At 35.0% G+C, this 15075-nt stretch overlaps 2 protein-coding genes across 5 annotated transcripts in view; one reads left to right on the plus strand and one right to left on the minus strand.

The window, feature by feature from the left end:
* Nucleotides 1–13670, minus strand: part of LOC146002541 (uncharacterized) — a 29804-nt gene extending 16134 nt beyond the window's left edge. Inside the window, exon 1 of the mRNA XM_083140462.1 lies at nucleotides 13594–13670. The gene's annotated coding sequence lies outside the window, so the exon portion shown is untranslated. The remainder of the gene's footprint in view (nucleotides 1–13593) is intronic.
* The window catches only part of LOC146002540 (uncharacterized), a 52356-nt gene continuing 50942 nt past the window's right edge, over nucleotides 13662–15075 (plus strand). Inside the window, exon 1 of one of the 4 annotated variants that reach the window (XM_083140458.1) lies at nucleotides 13662–13747. Coding sequence is in view for 1 of the 4 variants with exons in the window: in XM_083140456.1 (XP_082996582.1) it covers nucleotides 13842–13854 (13 nt within the window). In the remaining 3 variants the exon portion in view is untranslated. Of the gene's footprint in view, nucleotides 13855–15075 lie in introns of all 4 variants that reach the window. The other 3 variants (XM_083140460.1, XM_083140456.1, XM_083140457.1) reach the window with 3 other exon arrangements.

The following is a 15075-nucleotide window of genomic DNA, read 5'->3' on the forward strand; positions in this document are numbered from 1 at the left end:
ACAAAAAACGATGACGGCCATTTAAAAGTGGTAGCTAATAGAAATGGCGGCTAATCAAAGGTGGAGGATGTCTACATTTGAATAAACGACTATATCTCTGAAATCAATGGTACGATTTCAACGACCTTTCTTTCAAATGAAAGCTTAAGATGTGTTCTATATTTAATGTTATCTTAGGTTTTTCAATAGGTGCAACCAATAAGTAGTTAATCACGAATTAGTAAAAAAATATATATCTTTTACCAATACTTTTATGTTTATTATTAATTTACTAGTAATCTAGGCATCTGAAAAGAAAGTATTCCAAACAAAAATTGTAGTGTAAACTTTATCTTTAATTTGACACATGACACTTGTTGGTCTTAAACTCAGAATGCATATAAAACAAATGAATTATGTAGTGTGTGCAGCAAATTCTTCTAGCAGGAAAAAATGGGCTTTTTTTAAAAAAAAAAAAACGAGTTTTTCAACCGGCTTTTTTCACAAAAGTGTCTCAATTCAATGAAAATACAGGAGTTGGCAGTATCTTTCCTGTTCCATGGTTTTCGTTTGTAAAAATAGACACTCATTTCTAAATATAAAATACAATTTACAATGAGAAATTCATAGCTAGACATAAACAGTGTTTTAAAAAAAGATGGCTTTTTTGAATAGGCGGTTCTTTCCAAGCGTTACCTTAATATTTCAGTAGGCTTCTTAAATATATCTGTAGAGTACTTCTGTATGTTTTTAATAGAACCTAATAGTATGATACGATTTTCGATGTTTGAATTTGTTATACGAACATGTACATGATGAAAACGAGAAAATACTGCTCTACCTTTTAAAAATGTAGTATCAAATCTCTTTACATTAAATTTTGTTCAGTAAAATATATTTGTATTCTGACTTTCTAGTAAATTATGTATAATTTGGTTAAATGACGCTAAACCTGGTCACGGAGCAACTAGTGATGTAATTTGGCTGCTTATAGCAGTGGTTATCAACCTTTTGTGAGACCACAGCCTAGTAAATTTATTTCTTACAAGTTGATGCCCTGAACCCAAAAATATCACTAATAAATACATTTCTGACCTTTAAAGTTTATATGGAAATTAATATGTACCCTTAATTAATATTAAATATTAATATATCAAGTATGGCATAAATATAAAGAGTAATAAATAGTTTAATTATGTGTAGACTTGCTGTCAAATATAACATTTGATTCAAATTAGTCGTCAAGCTCTGGGTGCAATGCATCTTTTTCAGCCAGTTGGTTGAGAAACACTGGCACTAAAACTGAGTAGAAGCAAATAAGATTGGCTGCAAATGGCAAAAAAATCTATTGTAAGAAATCTGGACTGGACCTACAGTTCAAAATTAGATCCGTAGCACTCTGCCTCCACTGAGGATTACACCTCGGACCCCTTCTTATTACAAGGCAACAGCATTATTTTATTCCACTCCAGAGGCCCATTCAATTATAAAAAGAACCTTCAATCACAAAGGTACTTGCAATTTGTTCTGTGGTGTACAGGCTTAATTAAATCTTAATCTCTGATGAAGTAGCTAACGATCTTGTTAAGTATAGAGATCAGTCAGACCGAAACAACACATTACAGTGGGAGGTGTCACATTTAAGTGACAAGTGACATGGGCCCCTTCAGTCTAAGCAAGCATCCACCACACATGCACAAACAAGAAGAGGCTACATGATGAGCACCATTGAAAGAGCTTTCAGATTGAAGTCACAGATGACAAGCGATATAGTCTCCTTCACTATAAAGCAAAACATTTACCATGCATGTGAGAACAACAGACTGAAGCAGCATGATGCACGCCATTGAGAAAACAGTTAGTCCGAGCAACATGCAAGTGACATGTTTAGCTTGTTGTTGCCCTTCACTTCAAAAGGTTGAATGGATTACTGTCGGTTTGCTTCCAAGTGCCACACGTCACTTAATGCTTCGGTCTGAAGGTTCGGCAGGAAAATGGTAGAGGGGCCAAGTGTCAAGCAACACTTGCAGCTGATGTTTCTTTGGTTCGAAAGGTTGCATTTACTTCTAAGCTTGGTTTCCAAGAGTCACATGTTGCTTCGGTATCAATGCTCCGTTAAACAAGACATGTATACACATTCACGTAATGCGTATACTTCAGCATATGTGTTGTGAACATTAGATTAGATTGCTTTGTTGTTTTAAGTCCACTTTATGAATAGTAAGGCTAATCGGGACTGGACCTACAGTTTAAAGTGAGATCCGAACCACTATATGCCTCCAACGGGCATGTAGGTGTGATATGTATGTATGTTATGTTGTCTCCACTTTACTTTCTTGTTAACCACGTTAGGTAAGGTTAGGCAAAGTAAATATACAAAAAAAACAAGATGTGTATGTTCTGTGGTTCACAATGACGTATTGAGAAAAAATGTGAAGACATACTGCCGTGATTAAATGTGGAGACATACTACACCTTACTGGCCATGTGTTGTGAACAATAAAGATTTTTCATGTCTCGAAAAATCAATTATTTTGATATTAACATTTGTTTCATATTTTATGACATCAACATGTAAATTGAAAGACAAACGTGTAAAGGTCCATTTCATGTGCTCATCAGGACTACATGTTTAGTTTTAAACCTAGCTTACCCATGCAGTACAAGAAACTTACAAAACCGGCAACTCACAGACCCACACTTTTTTTTATCACTGAAATTCAATTCAAGACACATTTTATTATTGAATCACTGCTTCCTTTGTGTATTACATATATGCAGTTATTTATTAATTATAATATTTACAAAAATTACTATCATTAATAAAAAATAACCAATTATTGCACGAGTGTCTCACATATATTTTATCATTCACTAAAACTCACAAAATCCATAATAATTTTTTATTAATGTTTATTGTTTGTAGATATGCAGTTGTTTACTACCATTACCAACTAATTGTACACTGTCACTGTCATGATTGTCTCGAATGAGACACATTCAAAGATGGCCCCTGATATGCCCACCAAGTGCATTTTGCCTCTTAATTACATTACATTTTTGTTTTTATGAACAAAAGTAAAACAGAAATATTGGGAACATCTTAGGTAGGGTGGCCAGACGTCCTCTTTTATCCAAACATGTCCTCCTTTTTTTTGGAAAGAGTATAACATCTACCATTGCAAATGTGCTGCATAGAGAACACATAACGATCATCAGTTAAGGCATATCCCCTAGCATCTGGGAGCTGAACACGATCAGTTTCCCAACTGAGTCAATAGAGGGTGCAGGTTTATAGGCACTAAAAACCTCTAAAATAGGCAGTCAAATAGGCACCAAAATGATGAAAATAGGCACTTAAAAGGCGCCTTAATATTTTTAAAAAAAACATTAAAATAGGCAATTAATGTGAACTTATTTCAATTTTCTTCAGGGTCGTTCCACAGAATTTCATCACAAAAAAATAAAAATGGTTGCTCGACCATTTTTTATTTTCTTCATATTTGGTATGTTGAACCCCTTGGAAAAGAGAAGTCAAAAACAGGTTTCAAATTTTTTTATCTGTTATGGTTTTTAAGTTACAAGGTGTCGAAAATCGCAAAATTGCGCAATTTCATGAAAAATCAGCTTTTGTAAAATATTTAATGTCTTCATAACAAATGAAGATATTTTAAAAATTCCAAGTTTATTGGAATCTGCATATCTTGCAGTACTAAAAAAGTTACATGGTTACGTTTTATAATAAAAAGCAAGCTATGATCAGTGTATCTGAAATATCAGAACAAATTGTGTAAAATCGCTGAGTTTTGGGTTTTTTTTTTAATTATGAAAGGGTGACAGGGGGATGGATTTTTAAGAAATAATGTCACACATTGACTCTCAGTAACTGCAGCAATAACAAGATAATGCATTTCTGTAAAATGGCTGATACTACATAAGACAACTTGAGGTCTTTTTTTAAATTATTCGCTAGTTTCAGTAAGCAATAAATTTATAATCCATTTGTTTCAATTTAAGCAGTCAATTTTAGTTTTTAATTCATTACATGTGTTGATGCAAGTCCTAACATGTCCTAACTTGTTTTTCAGATCTATTGTTTGTTACAACTTTCCAGTCAGTTCCCAGTTAGACTTCTCAACTGTGAAGTAGTATTAGGCCTACCTACTGGCTCCTAGAAATGCATTTTAACTTTTGGATGGAAAAGCACAGTTATGTGATGCCCAGTTTGAGAAACTTTGTGTTCCGATTTTTGAAAATTAATGTTCAAATTATGCAGTGCTCTCTGTGGGTGTAAACACTAGTGTAGACTGTCAAAAAACTTCATACAGTGCTACATCAGAAATCAGAAGTGTTAATGACTTGAGCCAGAATGAACGAGAGATCCTTGCTCTTCGTGTATCTGAAGACCTGGAAACAATCTGTACTTACCATGAAAAGAAGTTCTTGATAAAGTACAAGCACCTGTTTGGGGGAACTTGCTGTGACCCTTTGAAAGTCCACAAGAAACCCATTAAAAAGTCTTTACGTGAAATAAGTGTTGAGCTTGTTACGAGTGTCGCAAATAAGTTTGTACTGATACCTGGAAAATACTTGTGCAGCGCTTGCTTTGCCAGAATTAAGTCCTTACATTACAAAGAAGGATCAGCACAGTCTAAAATCACAGATGTTAACATGGATCTGTGTGAGCCTTCTGCACATGAATCTGAGTCAGATTACGAACCAATAGACGCAGCTGTTCAAGATGTTAACAAGGTCTGTGAAGTTGTCGGTGTCTCTCTTTTCAAGCATCGCAAACTAAGTACCAAGCAAAGGAAAAGTGCGGCAAAGAACAAATTTGTCAAAATTACCAATCAAGTTAAAAGGAAGTTAGAGATAAGTTGCGATGATGTTGCCGGCTTTAGCTCCGACACAGATAATGACGACTGCTGTGATGAAACATGTCCGTATCCTCAACTGGTAGGAAGTTTGAAAGGAAAATTGGAAAACGTAACAAGCAAATCTGAAAAGATAAAAATTCTGACTTTGTTCCCAACCACATGGTCCATAAGGAAGACAGCAAGAGAATGTAAAGTTTCGGAATATTTAGTTCGTCAGTCTCGTGCTCTTGTTTCCAAGTATGGCGTCCTTCCGGATCTTGAAAGAAGGCAACCTGGGAGTGGCAAGCCAATAAGTGAGGCAGATATAGAAGCAGTTCTTCAGTTTTACAACTCTGATGATGTTTCTAGGATGTGTCCGGGCATGAAAGATTATGTAAATGTGAGGAGAACAGATGGTATAAAAGAACAGAAGCAGAAACGTCTCATTTTATGCAACTTAAAGGAGCTCCATGTTAAATTCTGTGAAGTTTTCCCTAACATCAAAATTTCATTTTCAAAGTTCGCTGACTTACGTCCTAGATGGTGTGTCCTGGCTGGTGCAAGTGGGACACACTCTGTTTGTGTTTGCATGGAGCATCAAAATGTCAAGTTAATGGTTACTGGTGCAAAACTTCCTAATACATACAAGGAATTGCTGTCAAAAGTGGTATGCAGTATAGAGAATGAAGACTGTATGCTTCGTGCTTGTCCTAATTGTCCAGGGACTGAGTTGTTACACCAGTACCTGCGTGAAACCATGGATGTTGACAATGAACTGCTTGATTCACCTGTTAACTACAAACAGTGGACCACAACTGAACGTTGTGAGCTACTGTCTATGTTGGATACTGATGAAGATTTCATAGAAAGGTTAATTAACAAGATTATGAAACTTAGAATGCATCATTATATTGCTCAAAGGCAGTCACAGTACATAAAAGACAGAAAAAGTAATCTCAAACCACATGAATGAATAGTACAAGGAGACTTCGCTGATAACTTCACCTTCATCCTTCAGGATGAGATTCAATCTTACCATTGGGTAAATGCTCAGGCTACAGTTCATCCATTTGTTCTGTATTTTAAAAAGGAAAATGATGCCGATATCACAAAAGCAAGCTTCTGCATTATAAGCGACTGTCTGAACCACACAGCTGATACAGTCTATACTTTCCAGAAATATATGATACAGTTTTGCAAGAAAGCTGCTCCAAATGTTCAAAATGTCATTTATTTCTCGGACGGAGCAGCTAGTCAATACAAGAATCGAAAAAATTTCATTAACCTCAGTCACCATTTTGAGTATTTTGGTCTCAATGCTGAGTGGCATTTCTTCGCCACATCACATGGTAAGGGGCCATGTGATGGAGTCGGTGGAACCACTAAGAGACTTGTTGCAAAGGCAAGCTTGCAAAGAACACATGAAATGCATATCACAACACCAAAAGAAATGTTTACTTTCTGCAGAGATAATATACCAGGAGTAAAATATTCATATGTTACTAAAGAAAAGGTTAAAGAAACAGTTGAATTCCTAGCTGAAAGATTTCATTCATCTATTACAATAAAGCATACTCGAGGTTTCCACAGTTTCGTCCCTGTTAATAAGATCACTATCAGAGTCCGTCAGACATCATTTTCTGCAAACTTCGAAGATATGAGAATTTATATTGAGGAAGACTGTGGTTGCAATGTATTATTTCAGTCTGTTAAAATAGGCAGCTATGTGACATGTATTTATGATGGAAAGTGGTGGCTGGGAGTCGTCAAAGATATATGTGAACATGAACAGGACTTCCATGTACACTTTTTTCATCCTTGTGGTCCAAGTACAAGTTTCAAATTATCCAAGGATGACAATGTGTGGGTAAAATCAAAAAACATTTTGAAGGTTTTATCACCATTACAGGTAACAACACCTACAGGATGAGTACATAACATCCAACCAGAGATGAGTGAAGCAATTGAGAGTTGCTTAAATTCAAGACCATGAAATAATAGCCCCCTACTTTGTTAATGAGGATGAGGAAATATACATTGATTTTACCATTAGTTACGGCTTATCACAATTTTATACATTTGCACAACTCAGCCTACCTACTCATCAATAAAAAACACTATTATACATTTTTCTTTTTTGTTTAACAAAATGGTTACTTTATTGAATTGAGATAAGTCCAAGTTGTAGAGCATGAGTGCTTATTGAACTGGCTGATTAAAAAAAAAACACCTAAAATATTAATGTAATTTGTATTATATGTTTTCCTTGTCAGAACAGAATAAAAAATAAAAATATTTGTACTTTAACAAATTTTTTTGAGTTTTATTTCTCTAGCGATGTAATGAATTGACGTTGAAATGTAATTAAGGAAAATGCCTGTATCTCCATAAGTAGTTTGAATAACAACACCAAATTTTGAGATTTTGAACATGCTCACACATATGAAGCACCTTCACAATTTGGTAATCCTACCTGCTCCCCCTTTTGAGTTACAGGGGGGGGGTCAAAAAGCTGTTTTTTGCTAATTTTCCGATATTTAAGCTCTTGTATCTCAGAAAGGGGAGCAGTTAACAACTTGCTTATTTTTAGGGTAAATTAACTAACATACTACTACAACATAAAAATAAAATTAACATGTTATCTGTCCCCCTTTCATAATAATAAAAAAAACTCAGCGATTTTACACAATTTGTTCTGATATTTCAGATACACTGATCACAGCTTGCTTTTTATTACAAAACGTAACCATGTAACTTTTTTAGTACTGCAAGATATGCAGATTCCAATAAACTTGGAATTTTTAAAATATCTTGCATTCGTTATGAAGATATTAAATATTTTACAATTTTGCGATTTTCGACACCCTGTAACTTAAAAACCACAACAGATAAAAAATATTTAAAAACTGTTTTTGACTTCTCTTTTCTAAGGAGTTCAACATACCAAATATGAAGAAAGTAAAAAATGGTCGAGCAACCACCTTGTGATGACATTCTGTGGAATGACCCTTCACACAGTGCACAGTTATACTGTATTAGCACTTCAGTTTACACATAAAAGTGCATTAACGATTAACAAACTATTAATACTCCTTTCTTCGTAATCACATTTGCGGGGAATTGTCAGTTAAAGTAATTCTCACAAAAAGAGCTTGTGCTAACGACTGTACAAATTTGAACAAATGATGAAAAAAAAAATTTGAATCATTGTGACAAAAAAATATATTTTCAACAATTGAGTCCCTCACTCAAATCTGGTGAATACAAGAAATCAGTTAGTACAATATCAACAAAGCCTTCTTCAATGTAGGGAAAGCGAAAGGCAAGTAAAAAATAAAAAATAAAAATAAAAAAAAACAAGTAAAGTATGCACAAAATTGCAGGATAGCCATTTTTAACACGATTAAATAAATCAGGCAAATAGGCTAAATTCCACACCCTAGTCATTAGTATTATTCTAACCATTTGCTTCGCCCTCTGAGACTGCTGGAATGCATGTAGTGTGTAAAAGTAAAGTGCCCCCCTGTGCTTTGCACCACTCCATGAAGGCTTATACGAGATGTGCAGTCAGGGTCCCACACTTCTTTGATCACGGTCTAAGGTGGGGGTGATATGATCAGCACTATGCACCTGACTGCCTTTAGCCCCCAGAGTTTCCTCCAGGCACCCACTATATATGATGCTGGGTGGGTGTCGGGAGCCCCTTGAACAGGTAGAAAAATCGCGGTTCTTCCCCCGACAGGGATCGAACCTCTCTCTCGCATGGTAGTCAGACAAGCTAACGACTAAGTCTGTGCAGTTCCATTTTGATTCATTGATTGATTTTGTTCATTTTACATCACTTTTCTACCACTTTTGGCTAATCGCAAAGATGGGTATAAGCGATGATATGATGATTTTCATGAAGAGACACTCACAAAGAACACCTATGCGCAGGCCGGGATTCGAATCCGGGACCACTGATGTTGTGCTAACCACTCTGCCACGGAGGTCGGTCAGTTTTTCGCCATGCTCTGTCCTCTTTTTTGAATGTATGTGTCTGGTCACCTCAATCCTAGGAAACAATGAAATTTATTTTCAAACAGTTGAAAAATCTAAAAAATAGAGGTGCAAGGCCCCCTTCCCCATCCTCTTTAACTCTTAGGGTTAAAATTGTATCTGAACCATTATGCAATATGTGTCCACTGGTACTAGCCAATATATGTCTCTTGGCTGCTACATCATGTAAATTACTTTAGCTAGTTGGAAAATATGTCACTACAAACCTGTAAACTCATAACGGTAACTTCAAGTGAAATAGGTTAGCTGTAATTGGTAAAAAGCCAAAATTTCAGTTTTTTTACCCAAAAAAGCCACCTTTTTTGCAAGTCTACTACTTAGTCCTATTTAATTACACCTATTGTAACCGGTATTGACAATTGAATAGTATATTATTGTTACATACATGTAATAACATTAAATAATAATATTAATAATAATAATTATTATTATTACTATTATTAGTTGTTGTACTAACTAGGCATTAATTTTGTTTAAATGTTACCGGTGTTAATGAAAGAATGTTATGGATTGATTGAAATTAAAATTTTTGGATGTCAGCACTTGGGCTATTTGCCCCGTCACATTATATGGGGGCAAACCCCTTCCAATAGATAATAAATCACCATGTGTGTCTCTAGAATCTCCTTACCAAGGGTAAAAACCGAAGTTGTTTTGGGAAACTCTGCACATAATATGTTATATGGGCAAAACACAGGACAACACACAACCATACAAGGGGAGCCTCCCCGATGGCTTAGTGGTAAAGTCATTGCATTGTTATCAATGTGTGTCGTGAGGTACATAACTGTACGTCCAGTCCTGATTAACCTATCTATGCATAAAGTATACTTAACAAAAAACTCAAACCAAGCTTGAAACACACACACACACACACACTTGTATGTTCTGAAATGTTGGTATATATATATAACCCTGCAACTTCCAGCATCACCACCATGGAGGAGTGGTTAGGATGACATACTACGATGTCAGGGGTCACGGATTCAAATCCCTGCATGCCTCAACCATAAAAGGCACTGTATTTCCCTTGTATTAAGCAGATATTTTCCCCTCATATACTTCGTCCTCTATTCTTTTTTTTGTTATAAAACTTTCAAAACAATAATTACTGTAAATAAGAATGCTCTAGAATTTTAAACAGAAGATAAGATGTTTTTTGTAATAAGTATTCTCTTTCATACATATGCATCTATAAAAGAGAGAATCATATTTACTAACAATGTCAAAAAGTGTGATATCATGTAAATAAAAGCTAGTTATCAACATCTATGAAAATAAAAGTACAGTCAAGTGAAATTGTTATATAGTATTTTTTAATGGATCAACTCATCTTTTCTATTCTTGATGATCTCCTTTCCAAAATACAAGTTTTGCAGCACTGATTATGCATCTATCATGTTCTGACATAATTCCTGAGTTTAAAATGGAATTATATTTGCAATTTAATGTAATAACATCACATTCTGAGTCAAATTTCCTATGTATTTAAATGGGAGAACAATTGTCCATCACAAATGTAAGCACACAACTATCGTGCTGCCAGCCCCATTGCAACCATCAGGATGAATGACAACTTCTTGAGGGGTATCCTTAAAAATAATTTTGCAAGTTTTCAAGGAAAATGGAAAATTTATCCATAGGTGTCTTGCTCTATCACTTTAGAAGATTGTAACTATTGATACTAAAAAAAAAATTAAAACTATTTACAAACTTTCATTTATTCATGTTCATTATATTAAGGGTGGCTACAGGCAAGCAGAATTGAAATTCCCTGACTTTTCCACATTTTTCACGGCAAATTTTGCATTTTTGCATGACAATTTTAAACTAAATCCACAAATTTGTACATGATAATATTAAACTCATACAGCTTCCAGGTATGGATTGTACTTACAGGAAATTTAGTGATGCAGTTCAACAAAGAAACATTTGTCATCAATCAACACAAAATTCCCTGACTTTCTTTGATCTCTGAAACTCCCTGACTTTTCCTGGTTTTCCAGGACTATCATCACCCTGTTTATTGTTGTACATTTATATTTGGAGCACTCCTACTCATGAACACTTGTTTTCTCAGGGAGAGTAGAGAACATACTATTATGTGCAGACCACGATTGCAAAAAAGCTGCCTTTTTTTGGCTTTTTTACCAATTACAGCTAACCTACTTCACTTGAAGTTACTGTTATGAGTTTACAGGTTTGTAGTGACATATTTTGCAACTAGCTAAAAAAAATTACATGATGTAGCAGCCAAGAGAAAGATATTGGCCAATCCCAGTGGACACATATTGCATAGTGGTTCAGATACAATTTTAACCCTAGCTTACGGAGGGTGGAGGTTTGATGGCCCAACACATCCATTTTTTAGATTTTTCAACTGTTTGAAAATAAATTACATTGTTCTCTAGGATGTTCCCAACATTTCTGTATTATTTTTGCTCATAAAAACATAAATGTAATGCAAATAGGAGGCAAAATGCACTTGGTGGTCTTATTAGGCACCATCTTTGAATACATCTCATTCGATACACTCATGCTAGTGACAGTGTACAATTGGTTATTAATTATGGTATGTGTTAGATTATTTTGCATCTATAAAAAGTGGTTATGCGAACCTTTAAAAACAACATAGATATTAGAATTCATAAATAACTGCACATATATAATCAGCAAAAGAAGCAGTGATTCAATAATAAAATGTTTCTTGAATTTTAGTGGTCCAAAAAAAAAAGTGTGGGCCTGTGAGTGTCAGTAATCCAATCAGCCATTTGAACCGAAGTGCGACAACGAGCTAAATATGTCACCTGCATGTTGCTCGGACTACAGTTTTCTCAATGGCGTGCATCATGTCGCTTCTGTTTGTTGTTCTTACATGCACGGTGAATGTTTTGCTTTATACTGAAGGAGACTGCACGAGCAAAAGAGAGAGAGAGAGAGAGAGAGAGAGACCTCTTTCCCTCTCCCTCCCTCCCTCTGGAGAAGAAAGTAGACAGGTGGCATTTTGCTTTTTTAACGAAAATAATTTCAATTTTTCACATTAACAGTATTGTTCTTCGTTTTTTCGCTTCCGTAACACACAATATAGCGGGTACAGCTTAAGTCGCAGCGTGGATTATGTGAGCATGTAGTGTTTCCACCGTTCGTAACCAAAAAAAAATACCTGAATAGCCCCAAAAAACATTCAAGGATAGCCCCAAAAACCATTGACGGATAGCCCCAAAAACCATTGACGGATAGCCCCAAAAACCATTTACGGATAGCCCCACGAACCATTTCCAGCAAGGTTAGGTTAGGCATGCATAGTTAAAATTTTGTTTCCAAAACAATGCGATACAGCTTTAAAAAAGAAAAAAAATCACCTTCACTTCTTGCAAAACAACGGGGTGGTTGGGAACACCCAGGGGGGGGGGGGGGTTTATGTCATAAAACGTACGGAACATCCAGCTCACGTAGAGGAAGCAACAGTCATTATGCGTCGGAGAGATATTTTTCTTCAAAAATACATGAATTCCTGGTCGAATAGATTCCACAAACTTTCACAATGCTACAGAAACTCATTTCCGTAAGTAGTTCCTTCTGTAAAAATGAAGAAATCCGTTCGGCGGAGATCGCACTGTTACCGAGACACTTTTGTGAAAAAAGCTGAAAAAGCAGCAGGGAAAAAATAGTTTTTTTCCCAACAACTTCCAATTATACAGTGTATATTGATACATTTGTAGGTTTAATTGTATCTTCTGCAAATATATTCAATATGTTCAAAAATTAATGAACGAAATAAGCAGAAATTACTACAACTGTCTGACTTCTTGCAACCTGCCCTTTAACCTGCATGTGAATAACTTTGGATTTACTACTAAGGAATATCAATTTGCAACTCATTCAGCAGTAATATTGAAAAACTCTCTTCAAATACTAATATTAAAACATAAATTTATTTTCTGATTGTAGAAAGGTAATTGAAATCTTGGGGGGTGACTGTAGTTCAGAATAAAATAAAGCAATTCGACCTGCACATTATATCAAGTTTCATCACCCTTACTTTCTTCTTCAAGAAAGATTATCTTCATCACCTAAGTAATGTTTCTATTATAGCGAATATGTAACTTGCACTCTTAAGTAAACAAACGTTCGGGAAATATAATATGTGCAAGGGGAGAATAATTTTTAATGCTTAGATGAAAAATACAATTATTCCGGGAAATAGTAAACAGTTTGATACAGTTCCACGTGTTATTGGCCATGGTTCAAGATTTAAGGTATTCATTATTTATAAACATGTAGACATTATAATCTAGATGAATAACTTGTTCGAAAATATGCCGCTGTCTCCAGTCATACTAAAGCGGGAGATGTAAATAATTTCTTAAAAATTACTTGAAGAGTGTATAAATGTAAGTATGTAAATACGGCTATGTTACTTTAAGCGACGTAACAATACTAAATAACGTTGTTTGTTGTATGTTTTACGCGAAAAGTAATGCAATTGATATAGAAAACGCGGGATAATTCCGTTCGCATTATTGAAGCACAACGGAATATCACAAGACGCCTCTTCGAAAAAAATAATATTTTTCTACTTTATTCAAATAAAGTTCGCAAATGCTTGGTTTTGATTTATCTAAATAACCTCAATGATACCTTAACAACTATTTTGTTGCTTTATTTCAATTAATTTCATTAAAAAACTAAAACTTACCAGTACAAAGCACTTGGACCAAAATTCCCTGCTTGTGATCTGCGATAGTCAATTGTCTAGTCAAAACAAAACATTTTAAAAATGGCCGAAAGCGGTGTTTTGTGTGGATTCTATAGAATGGATCAAACTTTTGGGTACTCGCACTAAGCAAAATGTGAAATATATTCAATATTCTTATTTCATAGCCGGGTAAAAATATACTAACTTAAATAACATTTTTCACATATAAGAAATCAAGTGACTCTTACATGATTATAACAGGTAAATTATATAGCTTATTTTGTTTCAGCAAGTCGTATAAATAACAACGCTCAAAATTTCAGATAAAGACAAGGGCAATTATCCGCAAATGAAACGTACATTTAAAAAGAAAATTCCATTCCTGTCGGGAAGCTGTCGGTTGTATCTTTTATGAAATATAACTGATACTGTTACCTTTTTCTTGTTCCTATCAGTTTGTAATTTATGATATTGATTCATAATAATAATAATTTCTGAGTTGAGAAACTCTTATTATTATTAATGCTGAGCACAGTATAAAACCTAATACAGCACTAAGTCAAGTAAAGAAGTACAAAAGTACATGAATAAAATATGTAAGATGTAGGATAATATGGTGAGAGGAACATGTTTACATTCCAAGTTAATAGTTTTCAACAAAGTGTACTACCTCCAATAGTAATAATTGTTTATTGTTACTTCATACTGAGCACATCATTGACCTGATACACCAGCATGTCCAGAGATGGTTCCTAATGTTTAACGATTTTGTGTAAGTTTCATGGGAGTATTAGGATGTGCGTTAAAATACTGGAAATATTCTTGAGACCAGATCTTACATGATCAGGTTTTGGAAACATTTATGAGCATTATTTTAATGGTAAGGCCCTCAAACCTTACCAACCTACCTTAATAAGGAAACAATTTGGGGATGTTTTATAGTCCAGGAAACGAAGGCAAAAAACGGGGGGTTGTCGGAAATAATTATGGAAAAGCTGAATTTTGATGTATTGTTAGACCATCATAAGATATGTATTTTCCAAAAAGTCCCCGCCCCTCCCCCTGTAGCTTCCCCCTACATCCCCTGAACATTCAATATGGAGTGTTTTAGGAAAACGGGTATCACTTGAGATGACCGGACCCCTCTCCGATTTTCTTCATATTTGACATACTCACTACTAATTGAGGCCTCCTAATCACAAATCTGAAGTTAAAATTTGTCAGTCACGTCCAGAAATTGCGAACCATTGATGCTACCCTCACAAACCATTGGCGCTAGCCCCACGAACCATTGGCGCATGGTTAGGTTAGGCAAACATAGTTAAAATTTGGTGTTGTGGTAGTATGAGGATCTAGAAATTGGAAATAATTGTGAACCATTGACGCTAGCCCCACAAACTATTGGCGTGTGGTTAGGTTAGGCAAATATAGTTAAAATTTGGTGTCATGGTAGTATCAGGAATATGTATATTTGGTTGTGAA

The sequence above is a fragment of the Lepisma saccharinum genome, chromosome 18, assembly GCF_977018435.1.
Source record: "Lepisma saccharinum chromosome 18, izLepSacc3.1, whole genome shotgun sequence".
In the NCBI taxonomy this organism is placed as follows: domain Eukaryota; kingdom Metazoa; phylum Arthropoda; class Insecta; order Zygentoma; family Lepismatidae; genus Lepisma; species Lepisma saccharinum.